This window comes from Chiroxiphia lanceolata, chromosome 2 (genome assembly GCF_009829145.1).
Source record: "Chiroxiphia lanceolata isolate bChiLan1 chromosome 2, bChiLan1.pri, whole genome shotgun sequence".
Lineage (NCBI taxonomy): Eukaryota > Metazoa > Chordata > Aves > Passeriformes > Pipridae > Chiroxiphia > Chiroxiphia lanceolata.
The window spans coordinates 118,309,033-118,334,884 of record NC_045638.1 but is presented as its reverse complement, the minus strand read 5'-3'; the positions used below and the strand labels follow the sequence as shown (position 1 = coordinate 118,334,884).

At 45.0% G+C, this 25,852-nt stretch overlaps 1 protein-coding gene across 2 annotated transcripts in view; it reads right to left on the bottom strand.

Moving 5' to 3' along the window:
* Window positions 1-23,008, bottom strand: part of PTGFRN (prostaglandin F2 receptor inhibitor) — a 67,895-nt gene extending 44,887 nt beyond the window's left edge. For both annotated transcript variants that reach the window (XM_032680330.1, XM_032680331.1), the window contains exon 1: window positions 22,925-23,008. In XM_032680330.1, coding sequence (XP_032536221.1) covers window positions 22,925-22,988 — 64 coding nt within the window. In that variant the 5' untranslated portion in view covers window positions 22,989-23,008. The remainder of the gene's footprint in view (window positions 1-22,924) is intronic.
* Window positions 23,009-25,852: the final 2,844 nt, after the last annotated feature.

Sequence of the window (25,852 nt, the reverse complement as noted above, 5' to 3'; positions counted from 1 at the left end):
TCCTTATCTCCAACCAGCCCCTTTTCCCCTTGCCTCTTCTCTTGCAGCTTCAGTTATCATCAGGCATCTACACATCGAGAATGTCATCTGTGACTATCTGGGAGAGAAAGAACAGGTTATAACAAACATGCCTATAATGTTTGAAAACCTTTCAATACTGTTAAGGCAATTTTTGTTTTAATATATATAATATTATTTTCCTAGAAGTAACACATTTACACAAACAACAAGTTGCTTTGGGATTTCCTCCAGTTTTTAAATGCAATCAGGTAAATTGTCTATCCTACGCTGTATATGCCTGAGAGGAAAAGTCAGAGAGATTAAGCAAAAATTGAAATTATTTAAGTACCAGAAATGCAGCTAACTATTGAAATTTCTTTACTGGTCTCAAAAATAAAAGAACCCCAAAGCTAAATAAGTGAGATGTCTTACCATTCCTGCTTAACACATGACATCATCATACTCTTCTTTCAGTACAAACACACAGTAGGGGATTGGGAGATATGCTGAATAAAGGGGTAGGCTCTTGCTATTCTTTCCAAATTACAAAATTCAGATCACTCTAGCCAGCAGAAGCAACCTACACCTTACAATCAGACAGCCTGCACAGGGAAGGAACAAGGGGCTCCTTTAAAAGAGACCAAATTTGATTCTTTATGCCAAAGCTGTAATCACCACAGCAGCTTGGAATCATCTGAGGCATACAGGGCTCCCCCCATACCTTGCAAGCCAACAGCAGTGTCACACCTCCCTGACTGCAACACTCCCTACCTAAAAAAAGACTGACAGATTTTTATGGCTTGAAAGATTTGCAGCATATCATCTGAAGATATCAGAGAAGAGCAAATGAGAGAGTCCGTGAGAGAGACATTTACATTGTTCTTTCCCAGGCGGCTAGGATTCTTTTTTTAGATAATGTAGAGCTCTTATCAAAAGGAATTAGCCTGGGTGTAATTGCTTAAAACCCATTATCTCTATCAGGATGAAGAAACACATACTGCATCTTAAGTGGAGCCTCAGAAATGCTATCAAGCTGCAAGGCTGCCGGATTCCTCTTATCTCCATTCCATCTGAGATACCTCAGAAAAGCCACATCTCCAGCACAGGGTGAAAGAGTAAGTACCTTCCCAGTTGAACTCCATCTATTACCACAGGGATTAACATTCACATGAAAGCATGTGAATGTTAATTTTGCAGCACAGGAACAACCTGCTGTCTTTGCCGTTCACCCCCCTCACCTAACGCCGCCAATAAACGGGATTTCAAAAGCACCTAAGCAAACCACAAGGTTTTCACTAGGACAAAGTTATCATAAAAGCACAAATGGTTTGGGTTGGAAGGGACCTTTAAAGATCATCTAATTCCACCACGCCTGCTACAGGCAGGGACATCTTGCACTAGACCAGACTGTTCGAAGTTCCAGCCAACCTGGCCTTGGACAGTTCAAACAATGGGGCTTTTCTGGGCAACCTGCTCCAGTATCTCACCACCCTCATCATAAAGAATCTCTTCTTAATATCCAATGTAAACCTGCCTTCTTTCAGTCTAAAGCCATTATCCCCTGTCCTATGGTGAAATGTCTCTCTCCATCTTTCCTATAAGCTCCCTTTAAGTACTGAAAGACCACAATATGATCTCCCCGAAGCCTTCTTTGCTCCAGGCTTAACAACCCCAACTCTCAGCCTTTCTCCATAGGAAAGGTATTCCAGCTCTTCCCTGGAGCCACTTTAACAGTCTTCATAGAGGCCCTCAAGGGACATTTTTACTCATCCCCATTTGGACAGTGACCTGTTGACTGCAACTCTTTAGATGCAGCCATCCAAGGAACTCCTTATCCATCAAAAGGTCCATCCATCAAACCCTTCTCTCTCCAATTTTGTGACAAGGATGTTCTGTGGGATTGTGTCAGAGGCCTCACAGAAGCTGAGGTAGGTGACCTCAGATACACTTTTCTTATCCACCAGTGCAGTCGCTCCATCATAGAAAGCCACAAGATTAGTCAAGCAGTTAAGTTATGCTGTGGTGTCACCTTCAATTCCTCACAGCCTTCTGTATAACTGTTAGTTGTTTGCTGACTTACATGACTAGTTACCCTTAGCTCTACTCGTCATCAGTGGAGAGAAGCTCTCTGAAAAATTTCTCTTCCACTGCTGTTTACAGTTAAGACCTAGGCAGACAACCACCTAAGGTCAGCAGAAAAACTAAGCAGATTTTCCATGCTTCTCCCCCACCCCTTTATAAACAAATAAATGTAACCACTGGCAACAAAAAAACCCACCCCACTCCACCACTATTACTCTAAATACACAAAACACCAGCACGATGGGCCAAATGAATGTCCACTGAGTCAGATCTGATCTGTCCTGCCCTACAAGAGTGTCTGGATGATCTTACTTTGGATAAATACATTGTAATTGGCAAGTTCAGATCTGTAAACAGCAGCAGAAGGTCTTGCTGTAAAAAGACAGAGTCAGTAAGAGAACAACACTTCACCATATAAAACACACTATATCACTGAAGATATCAGCAGTTGATCTGCCCAGAATGACCAGTTTTGGAAAAATGTCACTGAACTGTCTCACAGGAATGAAAGGCATCTCCCTCTTCCATGTCTCTCTGCTAAGGGAGTTGCAACAGGCAGCACTGCCTCACCTGCCATCTCTTGGGAATAAAGCACTGGTCACTTGTTCAGCTTCACTCTTTTGAAGATCAGCTGACTGGCATCTCTTTCACCCAAGCACATAACCCATTTCAATTCTGTGCCAAAACGAGCTACAGGAATTAGCTGTAAGTGCTTCTGTGGATTATTCATGCTACAATACAAAGAGAAGAGACCAGTGAACTGCAGTGGAAGCTTGTAAGGCAGAAACCAAGGTGAATATGCAATTAAAGTTTAAAACACCATCACCAGCTGATGTCAGCATAGATCCCACTGTACACCACTGCTTCCTGGTCATGGGGAGAGCGTGCTACTGGAAGGTAGACCAAGGCATGTGGCAGGTAGAGGGGAAAGAAGCAGCATATAAACCTTTCCCAACTGTGCAAAGCAGACTAGTTTGTTAAACAGAGCAGCCCTTGACAGGCAGAGAACTATGGCACCACTGGTCCAAACAGAACAAACATCTAATGGGCCAAGTTAATACTAAAGATCATGTTTTAGATTCCTCTGGATGTCAAACAACTCCATCACATCTAATCTCTTTCCTCTCCCTGCCACTGACTGACGGTTAAAGATAAAAGGCTGTATCTAAGGATATGCTTTTGACAAGTCTCAAAAATGCAGCTGGGAGTAAAAAAGAAAGGAGAAGAAGAAAAAAAAAAAACAGTGAAATGCAGGAATCAACACGTCACTTCTTCCTGGTTCTCACCTGCCACACATACCTGTCCCTGCTAATGACCCTCATTTACTCTCCTCCAGACAAGTCTCATAGAACTCCATTTTTACTCACTCTGCCAGAGTGAGGTTAGGTTACCTGGTGACATCTGACCCAAAAAATCCAAGGATTCTGGAAGTGGTATTTAGACTGCCATGCAAGACAGGTGATTTTCTGTTGTTCCTCCTCAGAAGTAATTTGTGTTGCAGAGAAGTTCAATATTTCTAAGGAAAACAGCTGACAAAGCAGTAAAGCCCACAAGTCAAGGCTTAAGTGCCAGCACAGTTGGAAACAGGGCTGCAAATATTTCCAGAAATGCTGTATTTAAAATATCTTCACATTTTCTTCAGTGGGGAGTAAGGACACGAGTTTAAAAAAACGTAATATGAATTCCAACTCGAGTATTGCATACATTTAGCAATATTTTTAAAGAGTCCCCAAACTGGAATATACAGAATTAAAATCAGTGCTGTTCTGCAACATCATTAACTTGCACTTATCTGCTATCTTAAATCTTTCCCAAAGCAGCTGGAAGTGAGCAGAGCAGTCCAAATCTATTTGTTCTATCCTGCAATTTCCTCTGGGCAGAGACAGACCATTTTCTTTGCTCTATGTGGAAGGCAGCACACCACTAGGATTAAACTGAACTTTCTTTGGATTTAACGGGAGTAAACAATCAGAATAGATAATTTCTAAATCTGCATCTACTTTAAGTAAAAATCATACACTGAGTGAAAATCCAAGACAGAACAAAAAATCCAAATCCCAGAAAGATCATGTTAAAACTATGAAAGCTGCTACTCTTTTTACCAGCATGACTTTAAACAGGACACAGTACCTAGCTGGAAAGCTAGGAAAAAGCATTTTTGCCAGAAGACTTTTTAAAAAGATGCACAAATAGCAATATCCACGTGTTTCACAAATCTGTAATTTGTACAGTATGATCATACATTTGAAAAAGGAAATCCTGAAATGCTCCCTCCTCCCCTCTCCCAAAAATAGTTTCCATTATCATCATCCCCTTTTTTTTCTAAAAGCAGAAGGTATTGATTTTTATTAGTGTGAAGTAATCATTTGTTTTCCAAGTTATCTTTACTGTTAGGTAACACACAAAAAAAATCCTACTCAAAACGCTATTAAATATAAGAGTATTAAATATAAGAAGTGCTGAAACCAATATAAACTATTTTACTTTTCACTGACAATTATACTAAAACCAAAAAGCAAAGCAAGAAAAAATAATCAACACCTGTTTGGAGTTTTTTTGTGCAGTGAGTTTTTTTGGGGGTGATTGTTTTGCCTCGTCTTTTGATGTGGCTTTTTCGTTGTTGGGGTGTTTTTTTTTTTTTTTTTGCTCTTTACCTGCTTAAAGTTGGTGGCACTTGTCCACCACAATTTAACCCAACACTCCACCCATATCAGACAAAGTCCCTGTCTAAAGGGGATTGGAAGATGAGACTGGGAAAATCACGTAGTTCCATAATCCAGATATTATGAATCTTAACCTCTACTTCCCCAAAAATTCTTTCGGGCTTCACTTGCAATCTCAGTACGCAGAGACTCGTTTCCTAACAAGCATCCCACTGGACGAGCAAAGGCATCACAGAAGCTCCAGCAAAAGCTGCAAGAGAGAAAAGCCTGGTGGCAGAAATCAGCAGCCACGACACTGAACGACCCAGCGCACAGAGACCAGGGTCTCAGCCCCTCCAGTTGGGATCCTGAAGGGCAGCTCCACTCTGCCTGCATCTGCTGCTGGGAGAGACTGTGGAAGGAGGTGGCTGGACAGCAGGGCTGCTGGAACTGCTGAGCAAGGCAGCATATGGCACTGGCCCACCGTGGCTCCACGCTTGACAACTGATTTGCAGCCACGGGAGCCAGTGGAGGGATGGATCTCAGAGTTTATAGAGTAATCCCTTTTTGTCTGTAATTTAATTATCTAACAGTCTCATCTTCACCATAAATAATCTCCAAGCAAGCAGCCCCATTAAGGATGCCAAGGGTAGATGCACACAGAATGGGTGTTATGGCATGGGGATGAGTGCCTGTGCCCCGTTGGCACACGCAGGCAAGTGCAGGAGCACACCTATTGCCAGGTCTTCAGCTGCAGATCTGCTTGGACAGATGAACCAATGAGACCAAACCTTCTGCAGGAAAACAGGAACAGTTAGGAGCAGATTACAGGCATTCCTGGTTTCAGGCTTAGTGCTCATTTCACTGGATCATGCTGTTTTCTTTGCATAAAGCTGAAAACAAAAAGATATGTACAGCTAGGCAAAGAAGACATAAGTCAATACCAAACAGTTACCTTGCTTGTGCTCTATCAACTGGTGCCCCCAGAGGACTTCATTTGGACAGCTACACAACCACCATATCCCTACTGTTGTCTGCAGTGTGGAAAACCAGAGGCCAATGTTTTCCAACCCCTTCTCTCAAAGCCCATAGATCCAATTAGCCCCTAAAAGCCAATTCCAGGTCATGCCGAGCAATGCTGTTTAGTATGCTAATCTCTGTGGAGCCTGCATGTCAGGAACACAGATATTTTTCTCCTAGACAAGGAATTGTACACGCATGTGCGCACACAGAGAGCATGATTTAAGAGACATCAGGGCTCTTCCTCCTTTAATACAAGATTTACATAACTAATTCTGTAATTGAGAACAGGACTGCAAGGTATTTACAGTACGTGTTGCTTCTGAGCTTCTATTTGCTGTGGCAGAGACAATGAGAAACTCTCTTGCCCCGGAAAAGGCAGCAATCTCATCTCTGGTATGAAAAAAAAAAAAATCACCCCTTTCAGGAAGGGACATTTTTCATTACAGTATTGTTTCTCCCAAAGCAAGAGGAGGAAAGAGGTCTGGACAAGAAAAAGATGAGAGGTCAGGGACATAAAACAACATCTAGAAGGCACAACAGGGATTCCAGTCAAGGTCTTTAAGAGGGTCTGTGCAACCCCCGCACAGACCGTTAAATAAAATTACCCCCAGATGGGTCTGCAAAACAGCTGGCTTTGAAAACAGGCATGCCACAGCACTCTTCATTATTTCAAAGAGACAAATACCAACACGGATTTCATTAAGACTCCTGAAAATTGAGAATAAGGTTTTAGATCAGTAGACAGAACTCAAGATAGGCTGTTTATTTACTTCACTAACGTTTAAAAAGAAAGAAAAAAAAATATATTCCCCATCACACATAAAATTAAGACTAGCACAACCATCTACTTTAGTACCTGGCACAGTCCAAAAGGAGAAAAAGCTGTAGAGGGCAACTGGTGCTGAATCCCCAAAAATCACACTGTGCATGTTTGGGGGTTTGCAATGGACCAGGTTTGGTGCCATGGGCCAAATACCCAAGGCACCTGAAGCACAGCAGATATGCTCCTAGAGTGACACTTCTGGCTCAGTTACATCCACAGGAATGCTAACTGCACACACAGATTGCTTCCCAGTAAAAAGCAATGTGCAGAAACTGGGACCATGAGGAGATTCACCTCAGAAATTCAATCCTCTCCAACTAAAATGGTAAAGAAGGTGCAACCTGTGTGCTCTTAAAGGATGCTTGTGCCCCTAAAGGATGCTCAAATGACTGTTCACGTTTGAACTTCAGTGTGGAAATGGAAACTCCTCCCTAAATCACAAGTGTGAGCTAAGCCATGAACACATGTATGGGTAGGATATGAAATCCACCCACACTTCGCAGCATCACTTATCCCTGCTCAACAAATTTAACAGCCAAAATTTTCAAAAAAGCATGCAAGAGTCAAAAATTTCCTGGCATCCACTGACTCCAAGAGCTTGAAGGCAAATTATCTGTGTAATTAGCTGTCTGTGCCTCTGAATTTTACCTCTAGAAAGCCGTTCTCACACGTGAAAGGAAACAGTATTGTATGAGGCTGCTGTTTAACTTACTGGAAGATTAATTTAACTGGACAAAAGAAGAGACCTTCTGGAACAGGTGGGCGGGTATGTGCATGTGGACAACACACAAGAGACTCAGAAACCAGCAAAGCACTGAGCAAGCACCTGGTACAATTCCGCTCCCAATTACCCCAGTCCTGGAGTAAAACAAACACTTTTCTACTTGTGCCTTCTAGAGCAAGGAAAAAACAGAACAAAATCACTCTCGTGACAAAAGTTTGCTAGTTCAAGAAATTAAGAGATTCAATTATCAAAAAGCCCTGAGCACTGAGCTTCTGGGGAACCAAGTCTCCTCTGTAAAGTTTCAGGCTTTCAGCCTCAAGCCTCCCATCACCTCTGAAAACCCTGCCCTGTATTCAGTGCAGGTATTTTGTTACCTGCAGCAGTGGAATAGCAAGGCTCATCAATTCAGCACCTGGCCAAACAAGACCAGCGGTCTTTTCATGTTCCCCATCACAAATTGAAAGTGTTTTCTCCCTTTAGACTATATGCCAGCAAGTTTTCACCATTATCTGCTTTGATTAACTTGCAGTGTTTGCAGCAGTATGTGCTCTTACTTCTAGAACCAGTTCAGAATAGCCTCCCTGGGACACACAGTAACACGTAGCACTACAGCACGTCACACACATTTAAGCTTTTGGGAGAATTTAATGCAATTAGACATGGGAAAATGCAGATCTAGACATGTATTAAAAGACTACCACAACATACTACCCCTTGGAGTCTTAGTAGAGTTTAGGTTTCAGCCTTTAACTACCGGTTTTCAGCTAAGTGCGCCTAAATACACCTCTTAAAATGTTTCCTGTTATTCCCATGACACATTTAAGAAATGTATTTTGGAGGCAGATACTTTGCTGCTGTCATTGGCAAGCTCAGCATTTGACACTCAATACCACAGGTGCTAAAAGAGAAAGGGAAAGTTAACGCACAGTCAGATCGGCTAAGAGGTGCCATCACCCAGAACACTTCAGAAGACAAAACTTCAGAGGTGGCCCAATGCAACAGCCATGAGACAGCAAATACTTGGAGCAATTAGCCAAGGTTAAGCATGGTTAAGACCAGTTTGGATGGAGCTTTCAACATCCTGCTCTAGGGGAAGGTGCCCCTGCCTACAGCAGGGGGGTTGGAACTACATGACCTTTGAGGTCCCTTCCAACCCAAACCATCCTGTGATTCTGTGAGGATACCACCTCTAGCTTAAGAAGTTTCCAAGCTACAGATGATCAGGAGATGATACACCAGGGTAGCAATAGGCTGCACTCACTCTTCCCTAGGCTCCTGCTCATGGCCACTGTCTGAGGCAAGACACAGGAATGAACGGATGGATCTTCGGTGTCAGCCCTCCCTCACTTCTGCAGCTGCACCCTTTTACTAACTGCTGCTCCTCAGTGGCACCCAGGCTGGGCCCAGCAGTAAGAAGAGAGGAAAAAATGGAATGAAAGAACACAGAATTTTCAAGTAACTCAAAAGTCTGAAGCAAGGGAATCCTTTTGAGCATGAAACAAGAGTGAAAGGCGGGTAGAGAACCAACGTGACATTAAAATAGCAAGAGGAGGAGAATACAATTTTTGAAAGACACCCAGAGGGAAAACCCTTAATTGTTTCTTTTCTGCTCCAGTCTCCTTGTAGAACTATTCTAGGTTACACTATTTAACAAGACAACCTACGTACAGAATAAGTAGCTGTTAATATTTGGGTGAACCTTGAGATATGCTGAAATTATTCAGTAACTAACACTTATAATCAGCTTACACTGAAGCAGACAGCAGACTGCCTGCACCCTAGGCATCCTCACATTCGCTGTGTCAGAAAGAACAGTTGTGTCCCATAATAACATTGTTCAACAGAACAAAAGACTCTACAGACAAACTTCACCCCAGAGGACAGCACACCAGCCATTTTGTGGATCCTGCACTGGGACACATACATGGCATCATAACTACAGACAACATTTCAAGTTTCAAATGCACATTCCAAAAGCAATAGTGCACTGCAGACTAAGCCTCAGAAGTTTCTACCAACCACTGTATTAACGCAAACAAACGATTTTAATATCAGTGGAAAAGAAATTATGTCTAGTTCAACCACAGCAGCTACCAACATAAAATATAGAGCGCAGAAGTGGAAAGTAGATCACCAATTCAGGAAGTTAAGGGTGCTGAAATTCACCTGAAAAGCTGTAGATGGACTTTGCTCCAGACACTAGACTTAGCAGTGCACGCTTTTAAACTGTGAGAGAAGAGTCTTAGTAGTAGCTTTTAAGCACCTTTGAGATTTCTAGCAAACAAGTGTCTCCCTGAACTGTCCCCTTCACTTGAGGGCAAACAGCCCTCAGGTAAGAAAGGATGTACTCAATGCACTGGGAGAGCTAATACTCCCCAGAGGTACTTCTGATTAGGCCCAGGAAGCCAAAGCATGAAGCACTGCTGTCCCAATGAAGAGAGAAAACCCTGATCCCTTTATCAGAACATATCCTGGAAGCCATGTCAAGTCAAGGAGACCTGTTCACCAGCCTTAGCACTAGAGACTACATGAACTGACACATCCTTCAGAATGCCAGCACAAAACATGGACCTACACCTAAGAAAACAGAAATGAAGGATAAACAAGTAAGGGACTGAATGCTGTGCAGTATCAGGAAATTCTCCTTGCTCTCATGCTTCACAATAACATCTGAAGAGAGAGCATTGTTCAAAAAAAGTCAGTGTTATATCTAAGCCCCACTGGGCAAAAGAAAAGGAGATACACCTTCATTAATACTCAAAGAGAGACACACTATACTGCACTCAGATTTCTCAATGAATGGTTTAAAAATAAAGTGTCCTCCTCCCAGGTCTGCACCTAACAATGTCCAACGTCAGCAATACATAACATTGAGACTGACAAGCCTTTCATATATAAATAAAGCAAAACTGTTTATTTCCCTTTTAATTTCTTCACTGTTGGTAAATTCACATTATTTTACTACATCCCAAAACCAGTTGGGTTTAGCTCTCTTGTTGGAATGGCAGTCATAAATCATGTTAAGGGCACTATCCTGTAGAAAGTTTATTTATTATTAGAGACCAATCAGTATTACAACTGTTACAAGAAAATAACAAAAGGCACTCCTGCTGCTAGTGAAGACCTAAACAGAAGGTACATGCAGAATTTACAGGGCTCTAGTTCACTATACAACTTTCCTCCCACCTCACCTCCTGCCTCCCTGCTTAATTTTTCAGAAATAAGAACAGAGATTAATAATCTGAAGAGCATTTCCCAGCAGCTTGAACTTGTTAAAATCCACAACATCAAATGATGACGCTTCAAAGACTTCAAGCAGAAGAGCACTCGCCACAGTGCAATGCAAGAGCAGCCAACAAATGCCTCCACTGTTTCTAGTTTTATAGCCTAAGCCTACCAAGAGTCAAAATGCAGGGTACAAAGCACACAACCAGATCAGGTTTTGCCTTTCCCCAGACAAAACACAGATTATTTCAAGATCTTTGTTCTTTTCACAAGGAATAAATAAGCTTTGGACAAGGGATTGCTAGGAAGTATTAAAGCACAGAAGTCCAGTCTGTCTCTAGATTGAAAAGCAGCACTCATTGCCTTTATTGTAAAAGGAGATCCTCTTTACCAAAGAGAATAAATCAGTTTAACACTTGAGTAATTATCTTCCCCGGGCAGTTTTAAGGTATTTGTATTTCTGCCTACCCTGCTCACACTACTGTACTTTCATCTTTTAGCAGTTCAATGCAAGAAATTCACTACCTGCCCATCATCTACAGTTTCTCAGTACAATCAGTGAGATCTCCCAGAATTCTCTGAGATCCTATTGAAAAAAAAATAAAATCTCTCTACTGATGAAAAGAACCATCTTCATTAATCCACCTGGCAGATATATTCTTCCCTTCTAATCATCACACGAGTTTACAAATCTAACAAAGCTGTGCTCACATCACATTATTCAGATTACAAAATGCGAATGGGAAAGACATCTCTCGGGCACAGTGCTGTAAATCATCAAACCCAGTTCTTTCCTAGCTGACACACGCTTCAAGAAAAGGTAAGTATGCAGTTGACAGCTTGGGAAGAGTCACAGGCGTGGTCAGTCAACTGGTTATCACCGAAACAAACCTCTGTTAAGCAGCAGAACTCAGCTGAGGTTATACTCAGAACCCTGTTTTCCATAGGAAGGATACATATTTATACAGCTTAGCCCAAAATTTCAGTGAAACACAGTAGCAATATTTACGTAGCCACAACGCTCTAAGGCAATATTTGTCAGAGCTCTTTCATGAGGCCAGCTGTGCCAGCCAGAAGAGATGCCACACGTCCTTTTTCTGAAACAGATGCAGTAAGAAACTTCTGCGAAGTTCCACAGGCAACGAGATCCTATCGAAAAAAACCTCTTACACCTTTGCTATCATTCTGCCACAATGAGCTCAAAGGCAGCTCAGCTCAAGTCCCACAGTCTGTCACCGTTCTGCCCTATCACAAGTACACACTCCACTGCTTCTGCCCATAGTGACTTTCCTGCAGAACAAAACACCCAAGTCGACCTGAGAAAAATCTTTGCTGGCGTTCACACTTCTGATGCTGCATAGACGACTATTTAGGTAGAAGTGGATTCAAATGGAAGGGAAAAAAAGGAAGGCAAAAGATGACTTCATGCACAGTAACAGATGTTCTGAAAGAGGGCAAGAGAGAGATTCTACTCTCCCAGAAACGCCAACAATATATACCACCAGATAAGCAGAATTCTGCCTGAGTGCTATTCAGGTTTCCCAGCAGGTATTCACTGCCCTTTATCTATCTCAATACAAAGCATGCATGCCATCTTTTTCAAGAAGGAGAACCACCTCAGTCCAGGCAGGCTGGCTAAGAACAGTCTCAGGCTCCCATGGCAGAGGCTGCTGAAGCAGAAAGACAGATCCCCCACAAGCTCCCACCAACCCTCCAAGCTACATTAAAGGCGTGAACCAGCCAAAATGCCACAGCAGAACAAGAACACAGCCAGCCAGACTAGAGATGTGCAAAGTGGAACAACTATTCAAACCCAGCATGACCTACCCAGACACACCACTGCCTCTGAGGAAGCGCTAGAGATCTGTTTTAAACGTGGTAAACGTAACAGGAGCAAATTTTATATCAAATTACAACAGAAGGGGTACATACAGGTGCCTGTGAGGAATTTAGCAGTCTCACTAAAGACACAGACACTATCATCAGGCTGTTTCCTCTCATAATCTGGTGACGTGCATCCAGGACTGCACAAGAGGTCTTAAAGGCGGGGCATTAACTACTACAAGTTAAAAATCTCCTTGGCTGTATGTATTGAAAGCAATCACCAATTCATGAGCCTTTCACATTTATAATGCACGTTCAAACAGCAATTGCTGGGGAAATGCAGAAGGAAGTGGTGATGTTATGTAGTACTGAGAAGCACCCATGTAACTTTGAAGGCCAAAGTTCTTCACTCACCCCTACAAACAGAACAGTCAGAAACAGGGCAGACTGTCCCCTTGACAGCCTCCATGTGTCAGCCACAGCCAACACATCCAGTTGTTTTATGTAAAACACAGGGTACCAAGCTCACTCAGCCTCGTTTAGAGGGCAACCTTGTGGACTAGGATGCCACCCAGACCTGCTGCTATTTTACTCAGGCCAGCAGATTCACTGAACTGAAGCAAAACCAGTAATTCATTTTACACAAGCCCAGTAAAAGATAGACAGACAGACACAAGGCTGGATTCAGCATGTGTCACTGCTAGATATTCTATAAGCCTACGGACCCTCCTCCTCACACTCAGGTATCCCAGGTCTGATTTTTTGTTTGGGTTTTTTTTACCCTCCCTCCTGCACACCCAAGGTCAAAAAAAAAATCTTATGTCACCAGAACAAGATGAAAAAGTCATCAGCACAAAGTGCTCTTCATCAGAAGAGTCATTTACAGAATCTGCAGCTTGGGCCCTTGCTTCCTCCCTGCCAAAACTTCCAAACACCTTCCCACCCCCATGACAAACTGCTCTTCAAGGCTTGCCCTGTAGCTCCATGACTGATCACCTGCCCAGCAAACAGCCTCTCTGAATGCATTGTTTCAGCACAAGGGGCAGTCCCAGGATGTCTCCTGTTACCAGACCCCTCTGAGGTGCAAACCTCAGTTGCAGAGCTTTAATTCCAAGAAACAACTGTGTACTTATGACAGTCACTTGACCAAAGTCCCACTTGGGACTGCAAGCAAAATCCCACAGCAACAAGGCAGCCCTGACACTGGAGGATTAGTGCTGACCCCAGACTGCCACTCATGTGAGAACAGAATTCATGCTGGACTTCGGCCAAACCTACATATGCAAAGCCAGTTCTCATCCCAAGGCACCAGAAGTGAGACAAAAGAAGAAAAAACACAGGAGAAGCCAGCACATGACTTTTATGGAACACGCACATGCCAAAGTCCATGGAAGGGGACTAGTTTGTTATTCTGGGTAGGAATTGTTAAAGCAAGGAAAGGATCTACCTTACAAGTCTGAGTACAGAAGGGCCCAGGTCACCAGCCCTTGCCCAGATGCACAAGGAGGTGTCTCTCCACTGCTTCAGACAGGAAGAAAAATCAAACTAAAAGCTGACTGCTCATCACATCAAGAGGAGGGTCAGTGAAAAATACCTCAAAATTAACTCTAACAGCTACTTTCTAAGTAGCTTTGGCCTATCTCTGTTGATCCTTATAGGTTTATAGGGCAAAGTCTGGAACAGGCACACGCCCTGCAGCCTCTGGTCATAAGCAGGAACCAGGGTATCATCTGAAGTCTCATTTGTTCTTTGGCTATTTTGGAAGGCCATCCCCACCCAGTAACTCTATTCACAGAGTTATTGCAGTTCCCCCCTCACCCCCCTCCCTTTCAGAGTTAAAAGGCAGACACCAGCATCAACTCAGATGCCACAGCATACCCTGCAGCCACACGCATCACAATCGCATTTCAGTCCTTGTTTTAAACTCTGCAGGAGCCTACAATTAGATATTCCATTTACCTGCCAGTGGTGAGCAGAAAACTTTGCTTAGAAAACTAGGGTATGTCAAGCTCTGCTTGCAGAGCTTTAAGGTACCTGTGGCTTTTTACCAAGGCTGTTTTGTGGGGATGACTGCCCCAGCATCACCATCTCACGCAGACACACTTTAAACCAACTCTTCCATTTTCAAAAAGCTATTCCCCCACTTTCCTTTCTCTCTGGGAAGTGTGTTGTGCTCCAGTAATCTCTCCTCACCTTCCTTCCCCCACCTCTAACTTACAGCAACAGCCACCCTTCTGTGCCCATTGACCCCTGGCTACATATGCTATTTTCTCAACTTTTTTTTTTTTTTTTAATAAATAAATAAACCCACAAACCCAGGGACATCATCAGCTTTGCAACTATTGACAGGTGCCTATCAATACAGTAGCCAGCAACCATGGCTTAGTCAATAGCTTTGGTGACAGCCCTGCTTTGTGATAGACATGAAAGACCCAGGCTTACCTGGCTACCTTCCACCTCCAGACAATCACAGAGTGATTTTAGCTCTGATAAGCTCTCATGCTCTTCATTTTCTCACCCATAAAGCCTGCTCCAAGCACTTAAGCTCTCTATGCCAAAAGGTACAGCATGCCTTGTCTAGAACCCAACCCTGAGATCAAAGGGAACAAGGTTGATGCAACAGGTTTCCGACTCTGCATTAATTTAGATCTCCATATGAAGTGTGTGTGAACATGAACACTGTATATGTAACATAAAGGCTCTTTACACAGGCATAAATTCCATCCACTGACATCACCTCCCAATACAGCTGTGTCACTGGGCTTCTGAAGAACACAAGATTCTTTTCAGGGATGGTGGACGTCATAACATCCTGGTAAAAATTACGGGTGGTGCTCCGAAAGCACAAAATAGTTTGTGGCAGTGGCAAGAGGCAAAGGAAATACACCACCTCTGCCACCCCCTAGCACTGGGAGGAGGATTAGAGTGCAGACAGAAAGACTAACACCTCACTGCTTATTCTAACAGTTTCCATTAACAAACAATTCCCTATTTTCACCTCAGTATCACTTGCTGCATTCAAGCACAGATATACACACCTACTGATCAGAAATACATTTTGGGGGGAAGAAAAGGGGTATTGAAACTTAAATGATCATTCACAAATTAAGCAAATTCTGAATTTTTGCTCAAAATTATTATGTTTGGTACCCTGAAAATTTAGGAAGCATCCTCCATTAGTTCAGCATCTGTTTCATATTTAGAAGCTATTCTTTGCAAACGCAGGGGTCACGCTGCTTTTAGAGCAGCTCCTGCCAATTCCCTTTTGCAGGGCAGATTTAATAGCAAATTCCACTGCCATAGGATTCAGTGTGTAATAATGAAGGGTAGTGTGTCAATAGATGAAACTGCACACATCAATAAGAAGCTGGCAGAGGTCCCCGCGGATGCCTCTCTTGCAACAATCACTTTAATGCGTGTAGGAGAACAATGCGTTACAGCCTGCTCAAAGATTCCCCACAGCCACATTGCATCAAAGACCGACTGAAACACGACGCTAAATCTCTGCAGTTGGAGCTAACAGTGGAACACGCACGGAAACAAAAGTCCTTTACATTGGCAATTACTGGTTTTTAAGACCGGCAAAACCTAAGCAGAGCCAGCTTTTGTCAGAGCCGGACCCTCGCTAACCAACACGACCCCCAGCGATGGCTCCAGCAAACTCTCTTTCACGGCTACTGATACGGCAAGAAAAGAGCGACTCAAAGAGCATGCAAATCGCAGTCATGAATCAAGCACTAAGCAGCACAGCTAAAGCACGTCTTTAAGAAAAAGTCGGCAGAAAGGCAAGTCCAGACTAATCAAGCCTGTTAAAGGAAGAGTGCCATAAGAGCAACTGTAGCAGCAGGAGTTGTTTTACAGCCAGTGTGAAGTGAAGGACAATGATGGATACCTGGGAAAGAAAGCCTGAGAGAAGCCAGAGAACAAAAGTTAAAAGCAACACAAAGTTTACACTGATTTTTTTTTTTAAAAGCTACATGTAAGAAAGATCATATATATATATACACACACACACACACACACTTTGTGTGCTACAAGCACCAGACTCTCACAGCAGCTACAATCAGTGATCCACACAGACCACCACATCTCTCCAACACTGGGCAATTTGGCAAAAAAGAACAGAGAAAAAAAGAACAGAAGCAAAAAAAGAAAAGGACTTCACACACATTTACAGAAATCTCAAATTGGAATAAAAAGGGTTCCATTTCTCTGCCCCCAATTACAGCTGTAATCCTTTGACACCTTAAAAGCAATGACAGAATGCTTTCTCCAGGGACTTGAGACTAATTCCCTACTAAGCTTTTACAAACTGATGCTTTTCCAAGTCTTACAATGTGGCCAAATTTGGACATTTTCCTAAGAACAGCAAAAGCCACATTCTTGATGCAAAGTTAACTCTCCAGCCAAATTTCCAGTTCTTGTTCTAAACCATGGAGGGGCTAGAACCTCTCAGTTTCACAGCTGAGATTACTATTGGTTCAAGAGTGAGGAGAAAGAAAAGACTAGAACATGCAAGAATCAAAAAGAAAAGGGGAAGAAAAAAAAACCTTCCTGCGCCCTCTTCAAGTGTAACTATTGGAAATACTGGCACTTTTTAAGGGAAGGGGGAGGTGGGTGGTGTTTCCTGGGGAAAAAAAAAAAAAATAGTCAACCTGTGGTAGACATCCAGCCAAGAAAATTTCAGCATGAATGCCTAAAGCCTTGCAGAATAATAAACAATTTAAGAGATGGCACTCATAACAAAGAGTAACAAGCAGATATACTACAGGCGTTGCTGGCAGCCCTGCCTATCAGCAGCTGTGACAGCTTGCCTGGGAGCTCCAGTCTTTAATTAGTTCTCATTCCTGAAGTTCACAAGTCATTTAATTCTAAAAACCACCCTCACATTCCTTTTTAAAGGAAATCCTGTCCAGGATTGTGTGTCTTTCTTACCTCTTCCTCCGATAGCTCAGCTAACAGTTCAGACCCTTTAGAGCATCCATGCAAATTCCATCTGGCCACAGAGATTATCACTAGTCAAACACTTCAGCTTGCTTCAGCAGTTCTTCATATTTCTGCAGCAGTATTTTGCCACTGCTGCACACAAAAGACACTGTTCCCCAGGCTGCTTCCTCAGACCCTGTCACGTAAGACTTTCCCAGCAACTTGCCTCATCCAGTGTAATGAAAAGGAGCATCGACTGCAGCACTACCTCAAGTTTCAAGCAGTCCCCATGGCAATTACATCAACTCAAACCTAAAAGCATCACCATATGGCTTTAGAACTTCACAAGACTCAACAAAGGCATTTAGCAACACCGGTTCTACCTTCCATCCAGCTCACTTTAACTACAGCATTCTGATTAGGCTCAAAGTTGATTACGGTTTCCACTGGAAACCCAGCTTTGAAACCTCTTCCAGCTTCAGTGGAGGAAAAAAAAAAGAAGGTTATCCTTTTTTCTTTTGTCACAGACTTCATTTAGAAGAAATCAGTCATACTTTACAATTATGAAAGCTTACATGTAAATGAACAAGACAGTTTCTGATATGAAACTCAAAAAGCCAAGAAACTTTAAGTTCCATAACCTCTGTCTTGCTTCTTATCTTATTTTAGATATGCTGATGATGTGGAAAGACATTATCTTTCGGCATCTGAGCAGCTATTTTTCAGTTCAACCTATCCCAAATGCAGTTTGTTCTGAAACTGATTTTCTACCTTTGCCCCTTGCAAAACACAATGCATAAAGTGTATTAAAACTTCATCTCATTATTTTAAAGCCTCTTGTCAGCAGGTGTTCAAACCTTGGAAGAAAGCTACAATTTGAGGTTTGCTAAAGAGTCAACTAGAAAAAAAAAAATGGCGAGATGGAGAACTTAGTATCTCATTGATACAAGCTCATTCCCTCTTTATGGCAGGAGATTCTAACAACTCCAAACCTGCTTATGCTGCAATCTCTTCCTGGCTTGTTCAATATCCAGTTTTGTGGTACCTTATTCAGGTTAGGAAGCAGGGTCATGCATAAAACTGCTTATTCTTGGACAGAAATGGAAACATTGGTATGCTGAGACAATTTCACCTCACAGGTCTCTATAAAACTGACTTTATCATTTACTAACACAGGTCTAAGAAATAAGAACGTCTACCAGGGGCCTGATAAGTAACTGCATCATCTCCAACAAAAGTCAAAAGCAAAGTATTAAACAGATATTTTTATCTGCATTACAATATACAGTCTTCCTTTCTTCCTTTATACTCCACCTAATATCTTTGTTTTGAAAGTACTGGAGACTTTTATAGTCACTGACCTAACCCCTACTTTGACCCAGTTCATGTTATTATTGTTTTCCTCAAGTTATCTCCAACTTAACTTTCAAGCAATTGACTTCCACACATAATCGGAAAGAATTCGCATTTTCAGACACTGCGTCCCCCTTTCCCTCCCTTCTAAAACAAAGAACTCCACACACAGTAAAATATATCACTGAAAGGCATCTAAAACAAGACAACTGAAATGTTCACTTTCTAAAAATATCTTATTGAGATATGTAACCATTTCCCTTCCAAAAAAAAAAAAAAATACATTTCTGTTTTGCAGGTTAGTGTTTGACAAGGATTGTGGAGACTGGGGGGGAAAAAAACCCAAACAACTATAAAATAACAAAAACAACCACACAAAAACAGATCAACAAATACATCTATTAGAAAACTGAAATCTCAAATGTCCCTGAATGTTTGTTTATATAGCTAGACAGGTGGATATATACTATTTCTTAAGAACATTCCCCTCTAATCAAGCATGTAGCTGCATTTTTAAATGACCCCTACTGCTTACTTCAAATCTTGTTCAGGCAGGTTTATACCTCGGTTCAGGGATTAGAGCCAAATACAACAGAGGCTACCTAAAGAGAGCAAGCTGTTGCTACGTTGAAACGCAGCCATCGAGAAACCTGGAGAACAAGGTCGAAGAATTCCAGAAAAAGCACCCACAGTCCCTAAAAAGGAGCCCTAGACAGGCACCTGCAGAGACACAAGAGAGCCAGAAAAGGTGACTAAGCTGCCATTTGTCAACCCAAAAGAACACAGGATGTAAAGGAAAAAACACTCACTACACACTGTTAGTCCTTCGATTCCCACAGCCTACACACTAAGAAAATACATCAGCATGGCAAAACCACAGGGAAAGAGCTTCCTCCTCAGCAGCACCACCTGCCCTCCAGCGCCTCACCAACCCAGTTCCAATGCTCACTACGTGCTTCTAGTGCCTCAGCAGCCCCTGCAGCTGCTGAGACCAGGACAGTCTTGTTGGTATTTACCCTCTGGGAGCCTTTTTAACCACCACTAAAGTTACAACAGAGGTAGGCAGGTCTCCCTGTCAGTGCCTTCTCTGAGGACCAGTGAAGATCTGAGCCTGCCTTCTTACAACAGCAGGCAGGCAAAGGCCACCAGCGCCAGCCCTGGGCTCACCGGCAGGTGAGAGGCACCAGCAAGGGAACAGGAAGCAGATTCCACTCCAGTATACCTTGAACACTCTGTGGGCAATCATCCTTACATTGCCTCCCTGCCCTAAACCTCGAGGCTCTCCCATTTTCTAATGCCTCCACTTTAGCTGCAAATGCAGGAAAAGATGAAAGCACACTTCTCCTTGAAGTGCACGATCACAATAACTTACAGTAATTACCAAAAGCTTTCCATTGCAAAGCCTGAATTAAACCTTGATTCAAGTGACTAATTGTTGTAGCTTCTGAGGAAAAGAAACAAAAATAATTTCAGATAGGAGATGTAGGAAGCAACTCTTATTCATTCAAACACATGGCTCCTGGGGTTCTGGCATGCTGGAACTGACTTTCATCATAGCGGACAGAAAGTGCCACACAGGTCTAAAAAGTACTAAGAAAAAGGCCACCTCTAGGAAACCCATTATCAGTGGTTCTCCCCCAGGATCTACTGAGTACCTGCTCTCCTCATGCCCCATTGCACTTAAACAAAAACCAGTCTTTTTCAGATGCACTGAAATTATTACCTTGAACCTCAAACAAGAACCAGGGGAAAAAAAAAAAATTCAGGAGCTGGAAGGCTTGTTGTTTACTTTACAGTCTGAGCCTTGGTAACCACCAGATACCTGTTTTGCATTTTGGCTATCTTGTCCTAGGAGAGATATTTTGGTTTCCAGAGCATTTCACAGGTTAATTAGGTAGGTTGGCTGCAGAGTGAAATCACACATAACAGAGGCAATGGCAGCACAAAATGCTCTCCTGCTGCCCTCTCTTCTCAAGATCTAACCACACCAGAGGAGGGAAGAAAAGGGAGACTAGATAAAGCCTCACCATCAGGATACACAGTCTCCTTACCAAACAGATTATAACTGTACTGGATCAAGAAGAAAGGATGATAAAACATTCTCAATTACCACAGCCAAATACTTCAGCCATTTGCATCCTTTTGCTGCATTATTTTGTAAACATCTGACCAAAACAATCAAGTCTGAGTACTTGCAAGGGATGAACTCTCCTACGCTTCAGCTCCTTCCCTCCACCTCCCTTATACAAGAATTCCTCAACACTTGCAGCACATTAGTTACCAAAAAGCCCCAGCCTCTCTCTCCATTAAAGAGCTGCTAGAAATGGTTCACAGAAGTATAATTCTCCCATCCAGAATGAGAGAAACATCACCTTCCCAACCTCTTAACATTTGAAATATCTCATAGAAGCCACCAAGCAATTTTATCAGAAGATAGCCAGCCACATCATAGCACACACCACAAGTAAGACTAAAGTTCAGATGGGTTTTTTTCTGCACACAAAAAGCACTTTCAATTTTAAAAGCACCATTTCAACTACTAAAAGAAACAATTCCTGAAAGGCAACTCTGAACACCCAGACAAACCAGATCATGAACAGTGACCATACATCTGTGCATGCCCATTTTAAGTTCTATTTCATCCAGAATTAAGAAGGAAACAACTTTCCTGTTGTGCGTCATCCTTAATAGTTTTTACTTTTTGCTGCATGACCTTGAGCATCTGAGAGTCTTGATTTTCCGCTTGTCCTACTAAATCATTCTCTCGAAAAAAATCTTATTCCCTTTCTGTTTCTAAACAAAAACACTAAAGGTGAGCTCTCCAGCTCTTCACTGTTTCCTCAGCTGGCAGAATGCCTGTGCTGTAGAGATAAACAAGATGACTAACCTCAGATGCAAGTAAGAGAAAGCACAGTGGACACCTGTGTCTGGTAGGATCTTGACTTGCAAACAGAGAACCTCTGCCCCTATTGCCTGCAAGCAGCCTCAGGAAAGACTGGGATGAGCCCAGGTTTAGGAAGCTGACTTTTCAACTGTAACTCTCCGCTCTGCAGACCTGGCTATGAAAGATTCAACAGCCAAACCATGAGTAAAGACCTCTGGCAGACTTTAAAAAAAAAAAAAAAAAAGAAAAAGAATTAGTCATAGCAAAGTCAAAAGTACACGCACAAACTAAGTCAGTGATTAGAGTTTTGTTTAAAGAAGAACGTTGCAGCATGGGGTTGGGGCACTGATTAGTTACTCCTTCCACCTGAAATGTGGAAGAGGCTCACACTTACCACCTGAAATTAGTCAAGTGCTCTGAATCAAGAATTGCATACAGTAATTTGGGGGGCACGCTTGCTCACCAGCACTGAGGTACCTCTGCCTGCCCAGAGCCAACCCCAACAATCTTCTGGTTCTCTACTTAAACTCACTGCTACTTCTGTAACAGCGTTATCAATGATGCAAAAATTATAACACTGGGGGGGGCGTAAAAAAAACCCCCACTCACCCTTTTGTGTAGTGCCTGCTACTGTCTTTATTTCTGCACGCTGCCTGACACCGGCGAGGAATAATGCCACATGTCACACCAACGACAGCTACACAATTACCTGAACACGGCACAAACCATCACCTACACAATCACTCGCTATCTCCTAGCGGGAGAACTTCCCGGCAGAGGCAGCAAACCCCGGGAGCCAAGCGGGAAGGGCGCCGGGAAGAACCGGAGAACGCGAGCCCGGAGAACCCGAGGAGGGCGCGGGGGCCCCTCCCGGGACAGGAGGAGAAGGATCCCCCGCTCGGCCCTCAAGCGAGCCCCTTCACCCGTCCCAGGTGGAATTTCACCGCTTCCCCCCCCGAGGGACCGCAGCCCACGCACCGGGTCCCGGAGGAGCCGCTACAGCTACACGGCCACGTTACCCCCCGCCGGGGCGCCGCGGGACCCCGGCTGCCGGGGGGAGCCCCGAACCGCGCCAGGCAGCACCTCCACGCCCCATCCCCACTGCGGGGAGGCCTCGTAAAGTTTCGGGGGGACACCAAGGGCAGCGACCCCTCGGAGGGAGCAGCGGGGGCCGGGGGGGCTGCGGCGCCGGGGGCCGGCTCAGCCCGGCGGGCGGGCGGGTGGCACAGCCCGGCCCCGAGCGGGGCAGCGCCCCGGCCGGGCTGTGCCGGGCTCCGCACTCGGCGGGCGGCCCCCGCCCGGACCCCCCGCGCTACCTGCGGCCAAGGTGGCAGCGCACCCACCCACCCCCGGCCGCCCTCCATCGCTCCCCGCGCACCCCCCCCCCCCCCCCGCCGGCCGCGCACCCCCGGGCTCACCGAGCAGCAGCAGGACGAGCAGGAGGAGAGGCAGGCAGGACGCCGTGTCCCCGCGGTGCCCCATGCTGGCGAGGGCTGCGCGGCGCCTCTCCCTGCGCTCGGGCGGGACCGCGGGCGCGGCGCGCTGGGCTCGCCCGGGGAGGAGGCAGCGCTCCTGGGCCGGCCGCTCGCTCGCTGCCCTGCGAGCGCACGGAGCCGCCCGCCCGCCCCGACCGGCCGCGCCGCGCGGCGCAGCCAACCACAGAGACAAACTTTGCCCAGCGCCCGCCCCCGCCCGCAGGTAGCGCGGGCGGCCCGGCTGGCCCGGCCCCCTCCCCTTAAAGGGGAGGGCGGAGAGCGGGGCCCGCCGAGCCCCGGGCCGGCCCAGGCGGGGCGGTGCTGCCCTTGCCGTGCACACGTGGCCCCGGGAAAGCCCCGGCACCCGGGCGGGAAGAGGCTTCGCCCGCGGGTGTCCCTCCGGGAACGGCCCTTGGCGCTGGGGCGCTGTTTAGTCCCTCGCTCCAGCCGCGGCCGTGGGGCCGCCTCAGGGGCGTGGGGGACGCTCGTGTTCGCGATCCCAGTGCGGCGGTCGGGGGGTGCCCCCTTTCCTCACGGAGGCACGAGGTTCCTGCCCGCAGAACCACCACACGCACGGAGGAGTCATTGCTGCCCCTGTGCCCTCACACAGCCCCAGCTGGGGGCTCCTGCTGCCCTGCAGACCCTCCCGAGGGCTCCCTCACACCTGGGCACAGCCCGACCTGCAGGGTCTGCTCATGTCCCTGCCCATCCCCGAACGTGTGGCCTTAAAACCCGCTGCCAGGCGGGCACACTCGTGTCCCCTGCCCTTCCACCGGCCTGCCCGTGCTCCCTCACGGACCCCGGAGCTCATGGCCTGGGTCAGGAGAGGGAGAGCACAGACGCCGTTTGCTCCCCACCGGTGCCAGGCGGCCCCACAAGCAGCACTGCCCTGTTTTGAGACTCGCCTTCTTCCCCCTTTCTTTCCCCAGTTAACTCAATAAGGACATGCTGCAGCCTGGTATTCGTGCCACCGCTCCACCGCCTTCCTTCCCAGGCTGCTCAAGAGATTTTTGTTTGCTGGGGGATTTAATTTCCTGTTTGCAAAAACAAAGAGCTGAGGTGCTGGGCGGCTCTCTGGTAACTTGGACAGTTGTCTGCTGTTTTCAGTCCCCTTGCCACGCTCGCTGTGAAATCAGAGCTCTCCTTGGGCACGTTCTGCTGTTTGTTGCCCGGGCTCCCTGCTGGAGGTGGGTGCGTGTTACACATTTCCCAGTGCGGGGCATCTCTGGAGCCTATGCTGGTTTTGGGCAGCTGTTCCCACACAAAACGGCTGGTTTAGGCTTTATTCTGGCGTCTCCAGCACACCTTGGTCTTGAGCATGCCTTGGCTTGGGCGAGGTTGTTTGCTCCCACTAGCAGGAAGTGTGTGCTGTGTTCTTCACTGAGCATGATTATCAGGCTGGGTTTTAAGCTGGACTTTGTTATTCTTTCTGTTAAGCTATACAGTAGAGAGGGTGTTGCCTGATAGGAATGGAACAAGACCCCTGTTTGATGAGGAGAACTTTCCCCTTCCAACCACAGTTACCTGAGCTCCTGCACACAGTAGATTTCTCTGCAGAGCTGCAGCCACGAGGTGCCTGGGGGACACTTGGTCCTGTCCACGCTGAAGTTCTCTGAGCTTCCAGACCGCGAATGGGGCTGAATCCACAAGTGTGGCTGAGAAAAGGCTGTCCAAACAAAACAAGGCTGTCTTCACCTGTGTTTACAATACCGTCATATCCCTGCTCGTTCTTGCTGCCTGTTTCCAGTCATTCCGCTCTACCTCCTCCTTTGGCCAGCATTCAAATACATTTTTTATTCACTGGAAAACGTCACTTCTGTAAACCAAGATACATCCCTATGTCAAATTCATAAAACAGGTTAGAAGGTCTCTCACCCTTACCAGTCAGCTTTCATCATTCTGGTTAAACTGCTGATCCTTCATCAAACTCTAGTCTTGAAACCCCTGCTCTCCTGAGCCATGTGTGGTATTCTCAACAAGTGTCATCTCACTCTTTTATTTCAGTAAGAAACACTTTCCCTCCCATATAGTCAGACTTCCAGACAGAAGGGGCCACTGTAACCCATTAATCTGACCCATATACAGAAGTCACAGATTTTTTTTCCCAGCAGCTGGATCAATGTGAGTTTGAAAGACAACACTTGTTGTCTTAAAGACTCCAGGTAATGGCAAGTGTCTTCTTCCACCTACTAATTTATCCAGTGTTTAATTATCCTTGCTGCTAGGAAATTGCTTCTTTCAGGGTTGAATTTGTCTAACTTCAACTTCGAGACATCAGAACCTGTTATGTCTTTGTCTACAAAACTGCACACCCATCCCATTTTCATGGATAAGTAACTCTACATGGTACTCCTATTACTTCCCCTTGTTTACCTAAATAGGTTGTTTTCTTTGAAGAAAACATTGTAAGATTCAATTTCAGCTGCTGCAGCATTTTTCAGAATCTCCAGTGTTTTCTAAGTGCTTTTGGACTCACAGGCACCCACCCTGGGTACAGTGTCACTGTGGTCTATACACTCATGCTGTGCACAGAGTAAAAATCATTTCTTAGTCGTTTGTTTGGTTTTCCCCTTCTCTCATAACTAAAATTGGAATTAGGCCATTAACTTCCTACACTGCGCAAAAAGCTTGTGGAGTTCACTACCCCCGTTGAATCCCCAAGTTTCTTTCTGCATTTTTCTCTTTTTCCTGAGAGCATCCTTATCCTGCCATTCATCACTATGTTCATTCCCTCCTCAGTACGTGGCCTTGCAGCAGGGTGTGTTAAAATACATTCCGTAACACGGTGACAATTTAAGCAGGTGTCTGAGATCCCTCATTCAATTTGAGAGCTGTTTCTCCAAGGCTGATAAATCGACAGCACAGATGACA